The sequence below is a fragment of the Pseudopodoces humilis genome, chromosome 2, assembly GCF_049639895.1.
Source record: "Pseudopodoces humilis isolate 2021_Gansu_Grassland_sample_001 chromosome 2, ASM4963989v1, whole genome shotgun sequence".
In the NCBI taxonomy this organism is placed as follows: Eukaryota; Metazoa; Chordata; class Aves; order Passeriformes; family Paridae; genus Pseudopodoces; species Pseudopodoces humilis.
The window spans coordinates 63,012,671-63,035,091 of record NC_142201.1 but is presented as its reverse complement, the minus strand read 5'-3'; the positions used below and the strand labels follow the sequence as shown (position 1 = coordinate 63,035,091).

The window sequence follows — 22,421 nt, the reverse complement described above, 5'->3', positions numbered from 1 at the left end:
TTTCCCCTCTCAAATAAAAGACTTAGTGAAAGAAATTTGTTGGCGGGTTTTGTTTTTCTTTTTTTTTTTTTTTTTCCCTCCTGTACAGCTACAGTTGTGTGGGGTCCTTTGCTTCCCCCTGCTGTCACCCTGAAACGGCACAGGGTGGGCTGTGGCTCCAGCCAGCCGTGGGAGTGGGGAAACTAATGAGGATGGGCTCCGCATGCAAGCGCTCCCGCATCCCACAGCTCCCACGGTGCTGCCATCGAGAGCTGTGAGAGCGGGAGGCCGGCAGGAATAAAAGCCACCAAGCCCCCCCTCCGTGCCTCACCGCCCACGGGCAGAGTCCCAGGGAGCCGAGCAGAGCTCTGGGGTCCCACCGGAGAGGGCTCTCCCAGCTGGCTCCCACTGAAGGCTGGATTTTGCCGTTCCTCTGCCCCATCTCCCACACGTGCAGGTGAACGGATTTGGCACCCGCAGCGCTCTCAGGTAAGAGGGGTTTGCTGGGCAGCGGACAATGTGCTGGCATGAAAGCCAGTGCGGGGCTTTGTGGTTTGTTAGGAAACCGGAAGAGTACTTTGCTCTGAATATTTCAGAACAAATAGAAAGAAATCGTTCCCTCTAACAGTCCTTAGAGAAGAGCCCTTGCTCCGGAGGGGTTTGCTGGCCCGTGTACACCTCCCGTGTCCCAGCGGGGAGCCCCTGGCAGTCAGAAGCCATCAAGAGGGAACTGGGATCTTAGGAAGCCCCACCAATTCTGCCTGCTGTGTCCACCAGCACAGAGTGCTGCACCTGCACCTGGGAGAGAGAAGAGCTCGATTTGAAAAGTCTGAACACCAGAGTACAAATGTGGACATGGCTCTTGCTTGGACTTACACATGGTGGGGCCAGCCTGAAGTTGTCTTTTGGATTTGCTGCAGGTCGGGCATGCGCCAGTCAGTCAGTGCTCACATTCTTTTGACTTCTATTACCTAAATATTTAGGATGAGAATAATGACCAGGAAAATAGTTTAAAGCTAAAACCAGCTGAAATAACAAAGGAAACAGGCTGGAGGGTCTGTGCAACACACGCTTGTCACTGCTGCTCGTAAGGGACAAGGAACTGAGTTACAACAGGAGGCAGTAATGCAAGACACAGCATGTGTTCCAGGTGGGCAAACCTGGCTGCCGACCACCAGCAGTGAGGGCACTCAGGGAGGAGTATTGGACAGCCTGGAAGAGGTACAGGGGTGCTGTGGCTCAGTTGCAACCTGCCACCCTAAAAAGCAGCTGTATGGAGAGTCTTCAGTCTCCTGCAAGGGGTTCAGAGACTTGTCTCGGCTGCTTGCTGGCCCTTCTAACCCAAGGGCATGTCCCTTTCCATTGGGGAAACAAACTCGGGGAAGGACAAATGGGAGGAGATCCAGAAGTTGGTGTCGGTCTTTAACTTTTTTTTTTTCCTGGCTGAGTTTTATGTTTTTCATATGACTTTCCCAACTCACTAGCAAACTGGGAGCCGGCACAGTGGGGCAGGACACCTTCCTGCCCTTGTATGCCACCAGTCCTCGTGCTGTGCCGATTTCAGTTTCCTGTGAGTTTCAGTGACAATTTCCCTGTTTCAGCTGGGAAACAAAACAGTTCTGCAGCTGCCTCGCTGCTGACTTGCACTTTTAGCACCCTCACGCATTGGCACAAAAGAAAAGAATTCATCCTTAACACCCACACATCAGCTTCTGCAGAATCACCAAAGGTGCGGGGGGGAAAGGGGCAACACCCTTCTATCTGGCAAATACAGCCATTTCTCTGAGGGATTTGTCAGTCCTGGAGAAGTCCAAGCCAACTTCTGAGGAAGGACTGAAACCATTACCTGGTAGTTCTGTGTGTTGTGCTCTTGTGTGAGCACACTTTGTGCTCAGCCATCATGCAGTTGCTTTATCTCACCTGTTAGAGCTGCACACACAGAGCTCTCATTCACTTCTGGGCTCCGTCACTAGGTGGTGACATGCTTCCAGATACCGAGTCCTCCTTCAGTTTGTCGTTTTCCTTTTAGTATAAAAGAGCAGTAAATAAAGACAAAACATCCGTTTTACCCTCTGCTTATGGAAATACAGCATTCCCAGCCACGATGAATTCTGCTTAAAGTAATTTGATATTAACTGATTTTTAATATGGCATTGGATTGATTAATATTGTTTCTGTAAAAATTACTGCTATAAAAGTAATTTTAGTCATAAACATTTACATAAAGATTAATATTTCTGATCTCTGCATAATTTAAAACACTTTGTCAGCAGCCACTGCCAGATGCAAAATTAATGCCTGTTTGTGCACCTTCTAGAAACAAACCTGCACTGGAAGTTTTAAAGTAAATGTGTCATTTGGTTGGGAAAAGTACCAGTTTCCCCTCCTCCTTTCTGTTTTCCCTGAGCATGCAACAGTGCTTGTTTTTTTCTTGAAATGCTCATCAACTGTTGTAGCCCATAGGTACAGTATTTTCTCTGCTGAAGAAGGTTTGGTGGCTGGTATGAGACACATGTACTCACCAGAGGTCAGGCACTCATGTAATTTCCATTCCAGTCCATTGTTCAGTACTGATGGAGATGTCCTCTGGGATATGAGGATGAGGCCTGGAAAAGGAGAGCTAAATTCCATGAGACATCTGATGAGATTAGGCACACTAGAAACCTGGATGCATGTGTTGGTGGCTGACTGCTGCCTGCAGGGATTACTGACCTGGTGGGATGTCTGTGAGTGCCTCAGTCAGACTCTTGCTCGGTCACTCACCCACAGGTAAAACCACACCTTGCTCTATTTACTGCCAAGAGACAGAATCTGCAATGTCTTTGTGCAAGGAGCAAACCCCATCCCCTTCCCCATGGCAGCAGAGGGTCCTGTCTGGGCTTGGAGCAGCCTCCTCTGTTCAGCCATAACTAGTAGGGCTTGGACAGATTTTGGTGGGGGGTATTGGCATGGATCAGCTGGTTGAATGAATCTGTCTTTATCTTCAACACATGCCTGGGACCCTGTGCTCCCTAGTAAGCTCTGGGCCAAGCTGGACACAGCATTGCACAGGAAAGCCCTAGGGTGGATTTCATGACAACTTAGAATACAATAAGACTAAGCTTAAAATACTGCTCTTTAACCATTAAGAAATCTAGAGGCTGTTTTGAGGTAGGTGCAGGAATGCAGCTTCCCTTATCCTGGCCTCCTCCACACACACCTTCCTCTGCCACACAGCTGCTGGTGGTGGCAGACTTGTGGTGACCCTGGCCAGAAGCTTAGGCTTGGAGTGCGTGTGTGTGTGTCTGAGCTTCCCACACTCCCGTTGATGTGGGATGCTACTTTACTGTCTGGTGCTGTCTGAGGCCCGGCTTTGGATGCCTGGCTGCTTTCTCATCCACCCCACCTTGTAAAAATTCTTCTTTACAAGGGGCTACTTTCTAATCCAGCTACTTTTCTGTCAAAGGCATGTTGTTCCCGGCTCCCTGTGGCTTGCAGTTTTTATTCAATATTCTTCTTCAGAATCCTCCTTGACCTTAAAACTCTTTTCATGCCCTCTCCTCCTTTTTTTCTTTAATTCATTTTTGCTCACTAGTTAATTCTTGCTGAGGTTTGTGTAGCAAACACTACTTGTTTCCCTGGGTTTTCTCATAACAGTAAAATACTCTTTGCTCTGCCTGAAATCAAATCAAAGTGAAGGTAGGACCTTTCATAGTTTTCAGGAAGATGGCATTAATTCTTCTCCCCCAGCCTACCTGTGACCCCAGAGCTCAAGCATCATCACCAGCAGGCAAGCCAGGAGCTGCTGGGAGGCATACCTGCCTCTGGGTATGCCACACTGCTGGCTGCTGGCTGGGTTTGTGCATGCCTGGAGTTTTTGAGGGTAGTGAAACCCTGCCAGCATGTGTGAGTACTCTGAGTCAAGATGCTTAGTAATGTGAAGATACTTCTCACAGCCATATTAATTTCTCTGTCTCCACAGGCACCCCAAAAGGCTCAGCACAATGGCTGCTGGCCTGGAGAAAGCCTGCCACCGGTGCATATCAAAAATTGCCAGCAATGGTAAGGCACTTCTGGTAGCAATTGCCTCATGTTTAGGCAGCCCTGTTGCTAAGCCAGGTATTTAAAGGAATCATGATGGTACCAAGTCCCACCTGGATCTTCCACTGAAGTTTCCTTTCCTAGACAATTTTGTGTGCTCATGGAATGTGCAATAGTAACTCTACCCTAACAGCAGCTGCCTGTTGCAGTTTTTGAAATATAGCAACCAGCACAAAATTTCAAACAAATACAAACACCACCATGTACCTAAATATGGGCTGCAACAGACAGCCTAGGCAAAATAATGTGTTTTCCTACTCTTTAAGTGTTACCTTACACATAGTGCAGCAGAAACATCCACAAGGAAAATCACCTTGTGAAGAGCAGCACAGCCAGCCTGGGAACAAACTCTCCTAGCAAAATAGCTGCCAGCATATGTGATGGCACAGGGACACAAGTCTGGGGATGGAATGTGATCAGGAATATCCCCCCTTTCACCCAGCAAGACCTGGGACAGGTTATTCTTCCCTCTGCCTGCCTGCTCCCTGGCACAAGGGCCACTGGAGGTGTGGGTGTCCCCCATAAGCACCCCTTGCTGTGGGTTGGAAGCACCAGTTATCTGGACAGAGGTTCTTTTGCACGACAGTCTGGGCTTGCTCAGGTTTTAAAGCAATTGGTTCTTCCCGCCCAGGGTGGAGGACACAGAGGGCTGTAATGAGCTGACAGCTGGTTGAACAGGCTGGTTCTTGCTCTCCGAGGAACAACACAGCAGAAAGCTGTCCTGGGCTGAGGCTGTGCAAGCTGACAGAGGCACAGGAGAAATACACTTCAGAGGTGGGGTTTTGTAAGATCAGGGAAGCAGTGTCCTTGGCAGGAGGTTAAAATCCATGGGTTTTAAAGCAGCTTACTCCTGCTGACTGCATCTCCTTTTCACTCTGTGTTGCAAGTGTCTTTTGCTTTCACTTCTAGGCAGTAGCAATTTCTAATTCCACTCAAATACAAGAAGCAGCAGCAAATCCCTTGACCACTCGTCATAATTCATTTACCCACAATAATTGCTGCAGTTGCTAGTCTAGGGTGTTACCTTGGGGTCCTCTATATTCCTGATCTTTGCTTTGCTTGAAAGGCTCTAAAAGTTTAGAATGAACTTTTATTAATGATTAAACCCCTCAACTCCTTGCTGCCTGGCAGAGAAAATCAGGCCAAAGGAACAGAAAGCTCAATCCAGGCCTCCCTGCAGAAACCTGGCAGAGGTAGGGAAGGAGAGGGTATTTTCTGGCCCACTTCTTCATTCTCATCACTGCCCCAGGGAAAGGAGGGCTGCGGAGTGATGGAAAATGAGGGGTGCAGAGCATGCACCCTCATTACACACTGACAAATGCCTGGGAGTGGAATTGGAACCCAACTGGTCCCTGTGGGATCCCTCACATCCCGGAGAAAGGAGATGCAGGGGGATCTGGACCCATTGGTGAATATCACAATTTAAAAAGTCAAGAGTGGTATTTTCTCTGATTTTTCTTCCTAGTATCTACAAGCAAAATGTTACCATTCCCTGTTATTAAATTGCCACTGGAATGTCACTGATGAGAAAGTAATTAATCCTTCTGATTTTTTTTTTTTTTTCATGATTGGGATTAGTTCTGATCTCACCTATGCTCTTCTACACCAGAAGTACCCTCTTTGGTACCTGAACAGTTACCCATGAGTGAGGAACTCAGAAATACCATCCCAGAAAAGTATCTTCAGATTCTTATCATGCTTAGGTTCAAAATCAGCTCAGCTTTAGCTATGGATCAGCTAATGCATCCAAAATTGATTTTATATTCATTAAAATGTAAGCTCCCATGAGGTGCAGTGATGCTTAATTTCACTTTTCCTCATCATCCTGTATATATTTTTCAAAGAGCTTTTCAGCAAAAACCCACATTTGTACCTTTGCTCCCCTGGTATTTAAATAACTCCCAAGAGCCAACCCACCTGTGGAGCATCTTTTCATTCTTGGTGTAGCAATTTAAGTTCAGTCTTCAATTTACTGACCAAAATAAAAAAGCCTATCTACAACCCTGGGTCTACTGCAAAGCAAACTGAATGACTCTATATGTAATGCCTAAATATTGCTTTAAAATGACTTCTGGAAATTATTCACAAGGGGCCAAATCCAGAATTTAGACCATGGTGTAACTGTAGTTCAGTATGCAGAGGCATAATACAAAATTCAGGCTAGACACACTGCAATATTGCTCAATCCCCAAAGCACCTACACCTAGGACATAAATTTTAGGTGATGTGATGCTGATATCTGGGTACCAAAGTTCTATTTTGCAGTAATACAACCTTGCCTAAGCAAAGAGTGGTGAAACACAGCAAACACTGGTGGTCCTGAGCTGGGATTTGCTGAGGTTTTTCACACTTCCCCTGCCTCTAATGGTGGCTTTGCACTAGAACTAGAGGCCTCCATGGGAATGGCTCTTCCTCCCCCTGAATCCTCCAGCTTCTGAGTATCCAGTTTGGTCAAGGGACTAACTCACACCAGGGATGGGATTCCAGCTATTCGTCCCCAGAGACTAGTCCATATCTCATTGCTATGGCATTTAGCCTCATGAACAGAGCAGTCTTTGGATTTGCTCAAGGATATCTCATGTCTCTACTCTTTGGATCACTCACAGGTCTGGTTTTGAGTGCTCAAACTTTGCTGTTATTTTCTCATTTGGTGGTGGCTGGCCAAGCTGAACCGATTTAATTCCTTTCTTTCCTGTTACTTCGTTCAGGTCTTTTCTGCATATCCCATCTAAGATAGTGACATTTTCCTGTGACTTGAAAGCACAGAAAGACAGCCAGTATCCACATCTACCAAAATCATGGGCAGACTGATCCCTGGTCTGTAAAACATACAACCTTTCTGCAGCTGGTTCCTCAGAAAGACCCATTAAGACTTTCTCTGCCATCACACCAACCTCACAGGCTGCATTCTTTATTTTCTCCAAGTGTCTATCAGTACTTACTGCAGGGGATGCCTGCAGATACCGTAAAGGAGTAAAACAAGGATAAAATTCCTGCTCCCCATCTGCACTCCGGCCTGTTACAGCACCCATGCTGCAGTGCAGCACACTGGGACACTGCTTGCTAAGCTACTGCACTACCGGTTGCATCTGCCTCAGGGCATCAGCAGGCATGGGGCCCTGCCGACTGAATTTGACCCGAATTTGACTCCCAGACTGCTGGGAGTCAGGCCCCCTTCAGAGCAGCATTCCCTCAGGGTGTCCAAAGGGCATACTGTGAATTTTCACACAGAGTTTTGCTCCTCAGCTTGTTCATGAAGATAAATCCTGGGGTAGCTGCAGAATTTCTTTGGAAGCTGGTAGCATCTCATTTAAAAATAAAAAAAAAAAATAAAATTAAAAAAAAAATATTTTTTATCCAGAACATGACAGACTATAGAACAAATAGCACTTGGAGGTGACGGCAATATAACCAACACTTCATTTATTACTGTATTTATTATCAGCTTGTCACTCTATTGAGCAGCTTGCACTACAGCTGTGTTAGCATACTACTGAGGAGAGTAGGTATATTGTGATTTATATTCATAAATCACTTCTGAAAATCCTCTAAAGAGTCTTAAAAAAAAAAAAAGAAAGAAGCTTTTCTCTCTCTTCAAAGTAGATACGGACAGCCTGAGCTGATCTGAAACTTCCAAATTCTGGGAAAAGTAGTGGCAGCAAAATAAAGTCTGAGGAGCCCACAGGTGAATTGGTGTCACCCCCAATACTGCCTCCAGAGCCCAAGCAAATGTTGAAGATGCAAAGGCTCTGGAATCAGACACAAGAGAAACCATGACATACAGCCAAAATGTTAACAGTGGTCTCAAGTGCATTTACTTTTGTGGGGAAACCCTGGCAAAAGAAACTCAGCCAAACAGCAGATTTGTGTCAGGTGACCGCACTGCTGGGCAGGAGACACAAAACCTGCACCTAACTAATCTGATTTTTTGTGACCACAGATTTCAAGGAATCTGCAAGATATTCAGCCATTTGTTCTCTTCTGTTGTGTTCGCAGACATGAGCTCTTCCCTTCATCTGTTTCCCGTTAGGATTCCTACAGCAGGACTTCACCAGTGCCCCAGCAGGTGCTGCCCTGCTGGTACAGAGCAGCAAGTTCTTCTGCCTGATGCTGAAGCTGGCATCAGCTTCATAAAGCAGATACCCATTCCAGGCATGCCTGGAAACACTTCCCTCCTTGTGTTATTTTTTTAGAGACTACCAGCCCTTTATTGTTACTTATTCCAGGAATGGGGCCAGGGGCTTCTCTGACCAGCCTGTGAGGCGACATTGCTGACATAAAAATGCCACAAGCCCCACATGTGGACCTGGCTGCACAGCGGCATCCTCTCTGCTGAGCTGTGCTACCCTGCGGCAAGTACCATTTTCTGGAGCAATTTGTCTTGGGGCCAGAACGGGGCAGCACAGCCCAGACAAACCCAGGCAGAGAATGCGTGTATCCCAGCTGAGCAGCATTTCTGTGAAACTCCCACACATTTAGGGAAAATCAGTCTTTAGTGCTGCTAGCGACACCGAGAGTGGCTGCAGAGCCCTGCCAGTTGTGTAGGCAATTGTTGAAGAGTCTCACTTTGTTAAACATGGATCTGGAAGCCTTCCCAGACTATGCATCTCCCCCTCCAATTTGAGACCTAAGAGGCTGTAGCTGAATGGGGAGATAATGAGTAAATACATTCCCAGCGACTGCTTTGGGAGCGGAATTAATGAACCATTATCTTTTTCTCCTAAGCTCTGAGTGGTCCCTACCACCCATTTCACCCCTCCAAAACCGTGCTGTTGGGTCGATGTCAGACACAAGCGAGCAGGACACTGTGTGCCAGATGTGCAGCCTCACATGCACATGAGCCCCCTGAGCCCTTTTCAGAGCTTACTGCAGCATCCCTCCCCGGGGTCAGGCAGAGCAGGCGCTGCACAATTAACAAATGACACGATGCCTCCTCCTCCTCCTCCAGGATCCTGAGCACTTCCTGTGCAGCAAGGGCAGGGACAGGAGGCAGCTACGAAACCACAGGCAGAGGGGTGGCGTCGCTCCGAGGGTGCTTGTGGCAGCACCAGGCAGTCACTGCAATGCCTGCAGACCTGAGCTGCACCCCTTTGGGCACCAGATAAATGAGTTCTCCAGCCTATGGGCTCTGCTTGCCCACAAATGATGTTGGAAGCCCAACTCATTTACAATACCATCACTTCTTAACATGAAAGAGTAGTCTAGATGACTTAACAGCAAGAGGAGCTAGCACAAAATGTGATGTGGTGAAAAGGGAGACTCTAGGCTGAGTTGTTCTGATGAGAGGTTGAAAGAGATTAGCCAAGTGTAGGACAACATCAAGCAGGGGAAGAATTTCTGTACTGTGCAGCACTCAAGAGATAGGAGTCTGAGCAAAAATGAGAGAGACTGGCCAACAGGGAAAGGAGGAGGGGGCTGCACAAGGGAACAGAAGTGCTTTCTTCAGCTCAAAACACCCTCAGTCTCTTCCAGTTCATAGAGATGACAAACATGCTACTTCTGAGAAAGATGTCTCTCAAGCACTAAAGTGTAAGATCCTGGTTCTCTGTGGAGAAAACACAAGCAGTATGTGGGGATGCTGTGTTCCCATGAAAAGTGTCTGCGAGTCAGAAAGCTTGGTGGATCTGCTCTGAATTTTGATGCTGCTCCTATGTCCTCTCTGTTTCTCCTTCTGTACAACAGAGGCAGTGATGCTGCCCTTTTTCTCTAAGGCAGCCTGAGGGTGATATTTTGGCAGTGCTGCAGAATTTCCCAGAGTGGCACTGTCCGCAGGGTGCTGGCAGTGTCCCTGATCCTGCACAGCCAGGGGGACACCATGCACCTTGCAGAGGTTGCAGTTCTCTGGCATGGGGAACTGCAGGACACAGTTTACCCAGGGAAAGGGCTGGTCCCAAGCCAGCTGCAAATACTTGCTCCAAGATTTTTTTCGCAAGCCTTCAAGGAGACATCCTACTCCTTTTCTTATCCATGCTCTTCTCAGCCCCTCTGCAATCTATGCCCACCTGCATTTTGGCACCTTTAGGCACCCACTTGAAATCTGGGCCATTTCTACAGGGACACTTGCCACAGAACATCCTCAGTATATTTTACTCTGATTTGGCAGGGCAGCGTTTCACTTTAATGTTGCCAAATGTTCATGATTAGGCACAGAGGTGACAGCTCCTGTGAGACAGGCTGCTCACACTGCTCTTGACGCCAGTGTCCCTCATCCTCTGTGAAGGTAAGCACTTATCCTCTGCAGCACCTGGCTGTGCAGGGAAAATATAATGGCTCAGATACACCAGCAGCTCTCTAGGGAGTAAGTAAGCACCTCAGGTCCACTCACCTGCAGGGACAGTCTGTGCACCCCTAAGAGCATCCTTCCACGCAGCTTCAGCTGATCTGTCCCAATGACAAATCCCACTTCTTGCAGCATGGCTGCTGCCTTTGTGCTCGTGGGCTAAGCTGGGTCAGGGAGTTAGATCAACCAGAAAGCATTCACATCTGTGATAAAGACAGTTTATTTAGCTATCGGTGAAAACTAAGTGGAATGGCATTAAAGCTGCTATTTGCTTAGCAAACAGATACGGCTCATCGGTTGCCATGGATTAGCTGATGCCAAATTACTTGTTACTGCACACTCGCCTGGCAGTGCCTCTGAAAAGGATGCAGGATAAAGCAGCAGTGGATGACTCCTCGCCCTTGTAATGAGACAAGCTGCAAGTATTAGCTGCAAAAGCAGTTTGTGTCTCACTACACCCTGGAAGTGATAAAATGCATGCTAGTCCCATCACCACAAATACTGCACCACAGAGGTGATATTCCTACCCCATCAAGTGCACTGCATTTCTTCCTACACAATTGTGTGGATACAGAGCATCTGTAAAGAACTGGATGGAAATGCTGGCCTCTAATCGTGAACTAGCCCAAGTAACACTGTCTTTCTTTTCTCCTTCACAGCATGCTTTATATTTGGGCTCCTCGCTTTCCTTGCCTTACCACTGTCCATGACTTTTATAGGTAAGTTGACTACTAAAGTAAATTGAAAATAGAAACTTCCTGGCAGTGTGTGGCAGGTTAACACATCTGGTGTAAGAAAGGAGCCGGAAAATTCAGAGTTTCCAACTCTGTCTTGGTACTTCAGCTTCAGACAGAATCCCAGCCCACACTCCATATCAGGGAGGAAGGAATACTTGAATTCTGACCCTGTTTATCATAAAAACCCCTCCAGTGTTTTACCTCAAAACCCAGCTTTGTCTGTGGGAGGAAGCTCAGAATCTGACATGAGAAGATTTCATTACTCAGGATCCCTCTGTATTAACTACACTGCAAAAAAAAAAAAAAAAAAAAAGAATAGTGCTGGAAGGGAAAAAGAGATGCTGTAGGCTGCTATTTCTCCACCTTTTTGAAAGTCAGACCTGGTTTGTGGTTGATCTGTGAGTAGCATTTCAAGATCAAATATTTAAGAAAGTAAAATCCTTTGAGCTGCAGAATTTTATACATTTTTAATCTGCATAAGGCCCCTCTTTTCTCAAGCATCACCTTTTCCTTACCATTAACATAGATTTTTATTTTTTCTTTAACACTTCATTTCAACCTTTGGGCCTTTCATGTCCTCCATATGGGTTGTGAACCCCACTTGAGAAACATCAGTAGAGACACCAATCCACCTCTGCTTTTAGACAGGCTCACATGCTCACAGCATCCCTGACAGATGTCTGACTTGCCCTTGCTCAAGGAAATTCCATGGCTTCCCAAAGAGGCTATTTCTACATTTTATTGCTCTCAAAGACAAAATATTTTTCCCCATATCCAACCTAAATCTTCCCTCTGGCAAATTAAACAGATTACAGCCTGTCCTGCCCACTGTGGTCACAAAAACATATTGGTCACTGTCCTACTCAAGAGATCCTTTGAACTGTTTGAAGGCTGCTAAAATAACCCTGCTCCATCTTCTCTTTTGTTTTCCCAGAGGTCTTAAAACCTAATTCTTTCATCCTGACCCAGGTCACTGTTTCTGTAGCTTTTTTTTTTTTTTCTTCATTTTTGCCTCCCTCCATTGACCTCTGGCCAGTGTAAGTATTTTTCCTTATTAAAAAAAGCATGATGTAACACAGGCCTCCAGCTGAGACCTGAGGAATGAACAGTGCAGAGTAATTAGCTCTTCTGTTTAACATGCAGGATTTCTGTAAACACACCTCAAAATGAAACATGGTCTCTCTGCACCAACCTATTTCCTCCAATTTAGTTTATGGCGCGTTGTAAGCCCAGATGGTTTTTGGCAGTGCTGCTCCCTACCAGACATATCTCATTTTTTATTTACACTGAAGTTTCCTCCCCTACATGCAGTGTTTAGCTCTATCAGTTTTCATCTCGTAGGTTTTGAATGCCTTTTCCCAGTGTATCCAGATCCCTTTGAATACAAAGTCCTCAAGAGCCCTTGTCTTTGAGAAGCTGGTCACCTTGTGCCTTGTTATTCATGAAAGATGGTCCAAAGGAACTTGGACAAGCTACATGCAGATGCTGAGGGCAAGCTGCATCCCACCTAGACTCAGACTGTGTGCATCCACAGCCAGGCTCAGTGCTGTGTATTGTCCTTGCAGGCTGCTAAGGGAAATGGACATTCCTGACAGTGAAATTCCCACACTGTATCTTAGGTGTCTGCCTTGAGATGAGGTGACTTTTAAGGCAGTTGGGACACCTGGCCCATTGGCATGGATAGTTATCCAAACCCAGGTAACAAGTGCTCAGCTAAAGGTTGGTGTTACTCCCTTAATCTGGGGCTTTCAAAGTACCACTGATGACTGTGCTGGGACTCTGATTAGGATGTCCTAACTAGGAATTAGGGAATTCTAATGAGGGATTAGGGAGCAATTAGGAAGTCAGGAAATGAACTGAACTGTTACATCTCAACACTTCTCCTCTTATACTTATCCATGAGTTAAGATTGCTTTTTATTCCTTAAGAAGATTCTAGCTTTAGCTTTTCCCCAGGCTGAATATGTCTGAACTGTGAAATAGGGATGGAAGATATAATACAAAACATGGCACGGCTTCCATGCTTATTGACATCCTGCCTTCTGGAAATGAATCCAGGTCTGGAATCTGACCATTTATAATTACTCAGGAATATTTCACAGTATCCTTATGATCAGTGAGAAGTGGAAACTCTATGGTAAAATATTAGCCTGGAGTTCTAGATATCTCCTGCATCAGATACAGAGCCCTTTTTCCCCCACAACTTACTGAAATTAAGAGATAATGTCACTGTAATGTAGTGTTTTCAAAGGGTATTGATTTCCTGCAGGTTCATGTCAGCAAAGGCATTTTTAGGAAAATGAAATGTCAAGGAAAATGCAGATATTTATTTTCCAAGAAAAACCCTATGATGTTCTGATAATATTCCGTTACCATGATCTCAGAAAAAAATTTGCTGATGTGCCTCCAGTCATTTTGGCTCTTGCTTCCTACAGAGGAAAACTGTGAGATACAATACTTGTTAAAACTCAGAGGTGAATAACAGGCAGCCCTGGTAATAATTACATGCCTTATACACTCCTAAAATTTGATAATGCTGTAAATCACAGTATAATTCAAGATACATGAAAAGGTTTCAGCATTATTTTCCAAGCTGCAGACATGTGACATCATTTAAGCCATAGACTGTTTAGCAGCTTTTTCACATTTACTGGCAGAGAAGAACCCTTTTTTCACTAAACACTCCAAAGATATAGAGATTTATTTTAATTTTTTTTTAGTTTCCAGGACAGTGAAGGATTACTCTCAATAACCCATTCTTGTATATTGTCCAGAGTACCGTTATAACCAGAATTCCTCAAGGGTAGCTAAATCACATTTGAAAGCTGATGACATGGTTTTTTTAATAAGCAGTCTAAATTGCCCCCTGTTCAAATCTAACACAGTACTACTCCTCGCACTCATAAAGCCAAATAATTCCTCAAATTTCAAGTGCTCCCAAGAATTGTCTGAAGCCTATTCTCATACTCTGTGCCTTTACATGGGAACCAGTCTTGTGCTTTAGCAGTTGTTGTTTAACACAGTCTTTCCCTGCATTTCAGCCCTTCAGCCAGTCCTCTGCTTTGCTGATATGTTTTCCGATAAAACGGTGCCCAAAAGCAATTAATTTGAGATAAATTCTCTGCAGCACCTAGATCCAAGTGTAAGGCCCAAAGTCAGGGCTTGGCTGAGGTCTGTGCTAAGTGATGACAGCTGCAGCCACTCACGAGGAACACCTGAAAATGGCCTGGCATGTTGTGGTCTTTACCTCCCATTAGGAAAATGTTGTGGAGTGGGTACCAAACAGTGGATCAGCCTTGCTGTACAGCAGCCCTTCTTTCCTGTGGGTGTACTTCAGCCATTTTCAGCTGAGAATAGTAAAGCTGCTAAAAAGAGGCCAATGCTGTATTGATTTTTATTTGTCCTGACCCCTCATCTCATGGATAGTCATGAGTCACAAGGATACTTGGTTGGTAGCAATCTTTTGTGGGGCATGCCAGAGCACAGCCCCAAATGGCCTTAGAGAAGCTCATGTCCTGTTTGCTTAGAAATGTTCTTTCCACTTGCTGGACCCTGTGTCCTGGATCACACTGCAGTGTTGTTCTGTGATAGCCAAGAGGTAAAATGTCCAAGTACCTCTGCTTTCCCAAGCCTCCCATCTCTTTTTTTTTTTTTTCCCTTCGGAAGGTGTACAGGCTGTGTCTGATCTCACAAAGGTCTTTGGTTCATTCATTTGGACTCCCTTGCTGGTGTGTGGTGTGGTCAGGCTCAATCACTTTTCACTCTGAACCACAGATTGCTCTGGCTTGCTGGGAGCACTGCAGAAGAAGCAGACCTTTGATCTCTTATGGTCCATGTATCCTGTCTCTAGCAGTCAAAGGAGAACATATCTGTTGCTTATAGGAAAGAAGAGCTAGTACTGATGCTTTCCTACTAGTTTTGGTGTTCCCAGATAAGCCAAACACACCCTGTGTGAGAACTGATTGGCACATTCACTGATTTCACTGTAACAAATACCAGTGCCCATCTGTCAACCGTAGGGCCATATTTCCTGTTCACACCTTGGGGTGTATTTTTAAAGTTACTACTGTATCACCTGCTTTGACCTACTCTTTTGCTGTCATGTCTGTCTCCAGTATTCTCCCAAAATCTACAGAGTGCCACTGTCTGTCACTCAAATCCTTCCCAAGACTGACTGATGTCATGTTATATATATATGAAAGGATTCCATAATAGATTTGTCTGGGAAATAGAATCATAGCTGCATGACAAAAAAAAAAAAAAAAAAAAAGAAAAAAAAAAAATACTTTTTTTCTCAATTTTTTTCCCTTAAATTGAAATCTCAGTTAACACATTGGAAATAGAAATTGCCTAGGTTCCTAAACTGAAATATATTCCCAGTGATCCCTGGCCAGCTACTTTTGTAGCAGGCTATTAGATGGCCAAGAACTCTGGAAACCTTGGCAGCAGCTTTCTTATGAACATGATGTAATTTGTGACAATTTCCCTGCTGCCCACCCCTGTAAAGCTGGGAGTCTGAGTAGGTCTCAGTGTTACATAGCTGCAAAATGGACAAAAATATTGCAGCTTTGTATTAAGAAAGAAAGGGGAGAGAGTCCAAATCCATCTAAGTGCAGCCTTTTTCATTCATACAAAGGTTGGTAATAAATACTTACAATAGAAGAGATCACGGGACTCCATAGCCCTCACACAAAGGGGATCACAAAACTGCAGAGCACAAAACACTGTCCTGTGTTCTGTGACTAAAGTCAGACCTGTAGCAAGCAACCACAATCCAGAATACCTTTATTATGCCATGCAAAGAGTGCAGGAGAGGTTCAGAACATCGGCAATGTTCTGGACCAGCAATAGCAGGGGATTCGGTGGGAATATTGACAAGCTAAAGAGGATTACAGCAATAGAAAAGAAAAAAACAAAACCCAAAAAAAACCCCAAAACAACAAAAACCTCACCAAACCAATAACCCACTATTTCTTTCCTAATTTGTCCTATTCAGTGTTGTTCTGAAAATGGAAGGAAGACATTCTAACTGAGAGATGTTTAGCACTAAGACCAGCATGTCCCTTTCAGTATCATACCACTAGGGAACGCCAGTTATTCAGAGAAAAGTCAGAATATCTCCTTGCAAACTATTTATACAGCAAGAAGAAAACAGAAAATCCTTTCTGCCCTGTGCAACTGATCAGTCAAAGCTCTGAAACATGGGATCAATACCAATAAAATTACAGTGTAATAAATTGTTTAAAATTTCTGAAGATGCCATTGGGTAAGAGACTTGGGCAGGGTATTCATCCCAGCTAACTTATAGGTACCTGCAGCAGGCTGTCTGGATTCCTTGTATAACTGTGGAGAGACAGAAGAGCTTTCAGGACTAATTCACCCGACCCATTTCAAATGCCTATCTTAGGATAAATGAATTGAATTTTACAAGTGCCTATTTCTCCCTATTGACTACAGAGTGTAGAAAACTAGTTCACATATGGATGCCTGCATTGCAGACATCTATATTTGGACAGCTGAGTTTCACTGCTACAGACCTGTATCACAAGCTTTTATCAGTCTCTACTGCCAGCAACATCCTCACACAGCCATACACTCTCTTCCCTAAAACTTACCCAGCTTTCCCTTTCTTGCAGCAGATTTGAGGGTTGCCAGGGTCCCCCGCTCCATAACAACGAATTCCTTTATCCTCCAGCAGCCCAAACAGCTCAGAAACTTGAGTTTCTACAGCTCCCTATCAGCTGTCTGGAAAGCTAAAATGGTTCCAGGTGCTCCCACCGGTATTGGCTCCCAAGCTTCGAGGCATCTAACTCAGGAACATGCCACACTCACAGGAACTAATGAGCAGGAAAATCCTGGGGGAAGCTTATCAGAATTTCTTCTTCTCATAGTTTTGATTTTCAATGAATTTTCTACTGTGATAAAAATTTTCTGTCCAGCTCAGTCAATGGTCCATTTAACAAAGAGCTGTGGCTGAAGCTATGTACAGTATGACCTCTACATGTGGCTCCAATTAATAATGCCAGAAAATAGTAATGTTGGTTTTGCCTTTGCTCTCCCTCTTCCTTCTCCTGCCTTTTGCTTGTTCATGGCCCTCACTCCTGTAGTGAGAGGTGCAAATCCCTTTTAATTCAGCCCCCATTTCAACAGACACAGGATACAAGTCTTGGGTGTAAGCACTGCACTTCACTTACAGCATCTATAGTTTTCACTGTACAGCGTTTTGCAATATCTGGTCACTTGAGATAACAAATATTCATTTTTGCCGTTCAGGAATGAAGTTTTTGGAAGACTGCCCAGTTCAGCCACTGATTCCCTTATATCTGTTGGTGGGTGGTGTGATTGGCAGCTTAAAGGTAATGTGCCTTCTGTGTGTGAAAAATATTTTGTGTGACTCGACTTAGACTTGCTAGTTAAGACATAATGATAGCTAAAGACAGCTACGTGCACCCAGCACTGGAGAGCTACCAGGATTGGAGTGTGCTTGTTCCAGCACCACAAGCACCTGTCAGTCAAGTGAGCTGCTAATGAGCTCAGCATTGTCCCACACATTGTGGTGTGATTTTCCCCTGCATCACAGCAGCTGTGCTACCATCCCTACTGAGGGAAATGATTACTTAACATGGATGCCTGCGGTAAATGGGGTCCTTTTTCCACAAGCAATCCTCCAAGCATGTCCAAGCTTTCTCCATTGTTTTCATACAGACAGGACAAAAGTTAAGTTACTGTCCTTGCTTTGGGAATGTTACAAAACTGTTTGTGTTTGTACATAGTCCTTCACAAGTTCAATTTACTCCCACTCTGACCTGGCCAGAAGTAAATGACTGCAACAGAATCAATTCCTTCCAAAGTAAATGCTGCAACACAGCAGTGATTATTAATCTAGATGCAGCATTTTCTAACCACAACTACCTGTCTTCTAGTGGATTGTGCTCACATCTTTGCTGAGCCACAGTCTGGCAGTTTGACAAGTAGAGACACCCTCATAACTGTGATAAACCCTGGTCACTATAAAGCTTCATCTGCCTTCCCCCTAAAGATCCACCCTGTTCTGACAGTTCCTTTGCAGATGGTGTTAACAGGCTGCTAGGGAGCAGGAAGAGCCTTACCACAACATTTCTAGCCTGTTTTCTTTGCCAGGACTGAAAGAAATGGGAAAGAATACTCCTCTGCAGGTCTCTGCATTCGCTGCACTCTTTCACAGTGGAAACCTGACCAAACCACAGTATATCATTGGGATATGAATCATGCTTTCTAAGGACCTTTGGTCAGTAAATAAGAAAATGGGAAAAAAAAGAAAATGCTTAATCTTGTTACAAGGAATTTTCTAAATTGTGAGTTCTACTGCCAAATGCTTAGTCATTCTATCACACCAGTGGACTTATCTGTATAATCAAAGGTTCAATTAATTATAGTTTAGAAAAGATTAGTGCATAACTGAAAGGTAAATTTGAGACTAGTGGATTGAAGCTTTCATAAAAATGTTGACTGGTTCTTAGCCATTCCTGGTTTAAAGTCAGTTTTTCTCACTATAAATAAAATGGCTAACAGATCAGTTAATATTCATGCTGACATCAAATAATGGTTTGAATTTTACTTCGGTTGACAGCAGGACTGCTTATTTTGCAGTTTGGCAACGCATTTGGTCAGAACTTGATTAGCTGCACTCACGTGTCATCTCAGTGCTTGGTCTGCAGCCAAATTCAAGCCTCTCATTTGTCTGAACTCTGCCCTCTATTCTGTTCACTGCACTGCACTAACTTCATTGAGCAGTGTACTCACTTGAGCTCTGAAAGTTAAAAGGTCAGAGAATGGGTGCAGGATGAAGTCTGACTGGATGCTGTCCTGTGATGTGCATCGTCTAATGGCAAGTAATTCTAGCACAGATCTGTGAAGTCTGTAGGCTCCTCATCTATTTCTTTACCACCTCCAGTCTTTTAAAAAGCAATGGTAACTGTTCACTGAGGCAACTGAACCATTCTAGAGCACCCAGAGAGGCCTGTTGAATTCATGCCATGCTGCTCCATAAATGTATATTCAGCAGCTAGTAACAATATGAGCGACTGCCAGCAATTTCTTCAATCACGCTTGGCAAGGCAATAACCATAAGAATTAAATGCACTTTCCATGAACTACTTAGATGCAGTTGAGATTCATAAATCTACCTGGGAGGTTTCTCTGACTGCCTCAAACCCAATACTCATCTGCCATTTAACCCCATTCTCACTGCTGAGCTTGATAGAACCTGAGTGCTGAGCTGAAAGCTAAAGGGACTACAGCAGGCTTGAAGTCTGGCCACAGGCACCCCCATGCAGAAACCTCAGAGCCACTGGCCAGGCAGGTTTATCTCTCCTGCGTTTCATGAGTCTGTGTAAAATAAATGTGGCTATGAGAAGATGATGGTTTGAGCAAGCCTGCCACTTTGAGTGCTCAGCTGGATGTGAGACATCAGTGGAAATACCGTGAGGTTTTTTTTGTCTGTGTTGGTGCAGGGACTTTAAACTTTGTTTCTCAAATACTGGTACCAACATCTGGGTTGGAAAACCAGTTGGTTTTGTGAACAAATGTTTAATAATTTATGTATAATCCAACAGTCTTACAGGGAAGAGTAAGAACAAGAGAAAACTCTGGGTTCTCTTGGTAAGCTTTTCCTATTGAAAACGGGGCACATGGAATAAAACTTGAACCAGCAAAATACACACCCAAACGGGTTTTTCTTGGCCAGTGTTCTGGAGAAAGAAGAGTGTAAAATGAGGGGTGCTCTTCTTTTTCATTTCAAGCAGAAAAATGAGCACAGATTATAACTCTCTGAAAGAGAACATGACTGAGAACCCCAGTGAATCAACCTGTTTTTTGTATTCCCAAGACTAAATGGGGAATCCATGATGAGTCCTACTGCATTTCCTCATACACCAGACCTTTCTAACCACCTAGCATCATGGTGTTCCACATACTTCTCTGCTAGTTTTGACTGAAGGCAGGAATGGGGTAATCTGAGAAAATGGTACTTAATTGAAGAAAATTTGACAACAGTACATTGCAAGTATCTAAAGCAATTTCTTTGAGATTTAAGTCATAGTCTATATGCTTCATAATTTGATATAAGCTGATTCAACTTTATAACCATGGAAAAAGTTATAGAGTTAGAAGAGAAAAATCTACCCACTACAAGGCAGGAACTACACTACTTAAGTAATTTAGCAGTTACTCTAATATGTTCTTAAAAGTTTCCAGCGTGGGAGCTGCTGCCATCTCCCTACACAATCTGTTTTCATGCCTTTCCATCAGCAATTTTTTTCCAATGTATGACCCCCCACTGGTAAATAACCTACAAGGAAAAAGTGCATTATTGTCCAGAAGTACCTGCCTCATTTATGGCTCCTTAGCTTTCTCTTACACTATTTTCCTATACCAAATTTTATTTGACCCAAAGGCTGGCAGTGGCCAGAAGGTGTTCAGACTCTCTGCAACCACTTTACTTATTCCCTTTTCTACCCCAATGCCTCCAGGTGACTCTCCTACTGTACGACTCAACCAGGATGAGGCAGCTGCTTTCCAAGTCTGTTGTGATTGATGATGATGATGACGACGAGTATCCCTGGAGGCAGAATGCTCACAAGTACTACATCCATCTAACCCTCAGCCTTTTCCTCTTTCTCTGGTTCATTCTTGGAAACTACTGGGTTTTTTCTGTGTATCTTCCAAATTTCATCCCACCTTTTCATCAGCCTCAGGATTACTGTGACAAAACCCTGTACATTTTTGCTGTTGGTGTTCTCATTATTAGCCATACTGTTCTGTTTCTCCTTATCTTTTGTAGCTGCTGCATATACTGTTTTTCCAGGCAAAGATTATCTTCTGAGGAAGACTAAATGCTACATAAATAAATCTCCAGATGTTTGGGAAAGCATGTACTACAAAGAACAGGCAATAATTCATCCTTGTGTACATCTTTGTTGTATGATATATATATATGTGTGATAGCAGTTAACTTCAAGAGGACATTATAAAGCACAGTGCCATCTGGAAATAGCTATGCTGGAATACAGCATAGACTATGCAAAAATGCTGCTGCAGGTGCCAGGGTGCACTCCTGCTAACTTTTACACCCCTTTTTTAACTCTGGATGTTTTATCAGGAGCGAGCTCTTGCAGATGACAAACTCCTCTAAAACCAGGTCCCCCTTATGTTGTATATAGCACAGTACATCTTTGCCTATAAAACTAGCCATGTTGTCCTCTTCATTGGGATCTGAACATCTCCCCATAGTCTTGCTGAGGCTTGTTATTGTCGTGCATTATAGATGAGGGAGCTGAGACAAAAGGTTGTATTGAGGCTGCTTTGCATAGTGCATGGATTCTGACAGTAACTGAGATGCTCACTAGAGAGCTATTGAGGCCACTGTCAGACTGGCCAGTAAACAGCTGTGATAGCAGTAGGAACATCTATAAAAGGCAGCCTGAATACAGCCCTCACATCTCTTCTGAACTTGGTCTAGGAAGCATCTGTATCTAACTTTGTGGCTAAACCAGAGAGTATGAATACGTCCACATATAAATATATACCTGATACATCCAAACTGAGCCAAGGCTGCTTTGCAAGTCTTTGGCAGAACAAGGAACTGAGCTACTGAGTGTCAGATTGGTGCTTCAGCCAGGGCTCAGCATTCCCCCCTCAGGGGATATACTTTTTCTACAGCAGTAGTTTATCAATAACACAAAGATGACTGTCAAGACATTGTGGTCAAGTTCATAGAACTGATGGTGTTACCTTGGTATTTTGAATATAAACCACAACAATAAGACATGGGTGGGGATGTGAGAATTTCAGGCAGATGTGTTCACTACAGCAATTCTCTGGTTGTGGTGTGAGTGTTCATTTGATTTGTTCACCTTGGTGCTGTACATATGGAAATCTGTACTTAATGGACAGATGTAATGCAAACAGCTTTTCAGTCAGCAGCAGCTTTAAAAGTGCCAGCATGCACAGAGACAATTTTTTTGTGACATGTAATGGAACAACCCCAGAAGTGGTTCTGGTAGATTGTTTTTTCATGTGTTGATGAATGCAGTGTAAAAGTGCTTTTTCTGCTTTTGCTTTTATGCACATATGCTAATGTGGTCAAAATGGAGGGTCTCTCCTCTAGATGAGCCTGAGGGTGGCCCAAGGCACAGGAAAAAGATGTGTATTTTGTCTGTTAAAACCCACACAGCTGAAACTTGTGTTTTAGGGAAACCCAAAAGGGTTATAAAATGCCTGTGAAAGGGTGAGATATGTAAAAGAGCTCAACAATAGCTGAGCTATTCAGACCACAGCTGAACAGGGTCTGCTCAACAGTCCTTCCTG

The 22,421-nt window shown here is 44.2% G+C and overlaps 1 protein-coding gene and 1 long non-coding RNA gene across 2 annotated transcripts; one reads left to right on the top strand and one right to left on the bottom strand.

Annotated features, from left to right (window-relative positions):
* The first annotated feature begins 246 nt into the window (after positions 1 to 246).
* On the top strand, positions 247 to 21,068 carry TMEM272 (transmembrane protein 272). The gene is made up of 5 exons (XM_088051922.1): positions 247 to 468; positions 3,941 to 4,020; positions 10,999 to 11,058; positions 17,349 to 17,431; positions 20,585 to 21,068. The coding sequence occupies exons 2-5, from the start codon at positions 3,963 to 3,965 to the stop codon at positions 20,945 to 20,947; spliced, it is 564 nt and encodes a 187-aa protein (XP_087908048.1). The 5' UTR covers positions 247 to 468; positions 3,941 to 3,962; the 3' UTR covers positions 20,948 to 21,068.
* LOC148184862 (uncharacterized) lies at positions 11,278 to 16,815 on the bottom strand. The gene is made up of 3 exons (XR_015771966.1): positions 16,691 to 16,815; positions 15,731 to 15,829; positions 11,278 to 11,364 (listed from the first exon to the last, which is right to left on the bottom strand). It is a non-coding gene; the product is annotated as an uncharacterized LOC148184862 (long non-coding RNA).
* Positions 21,069 to 22,421: the final 1,353 nt, after the last annotated feature.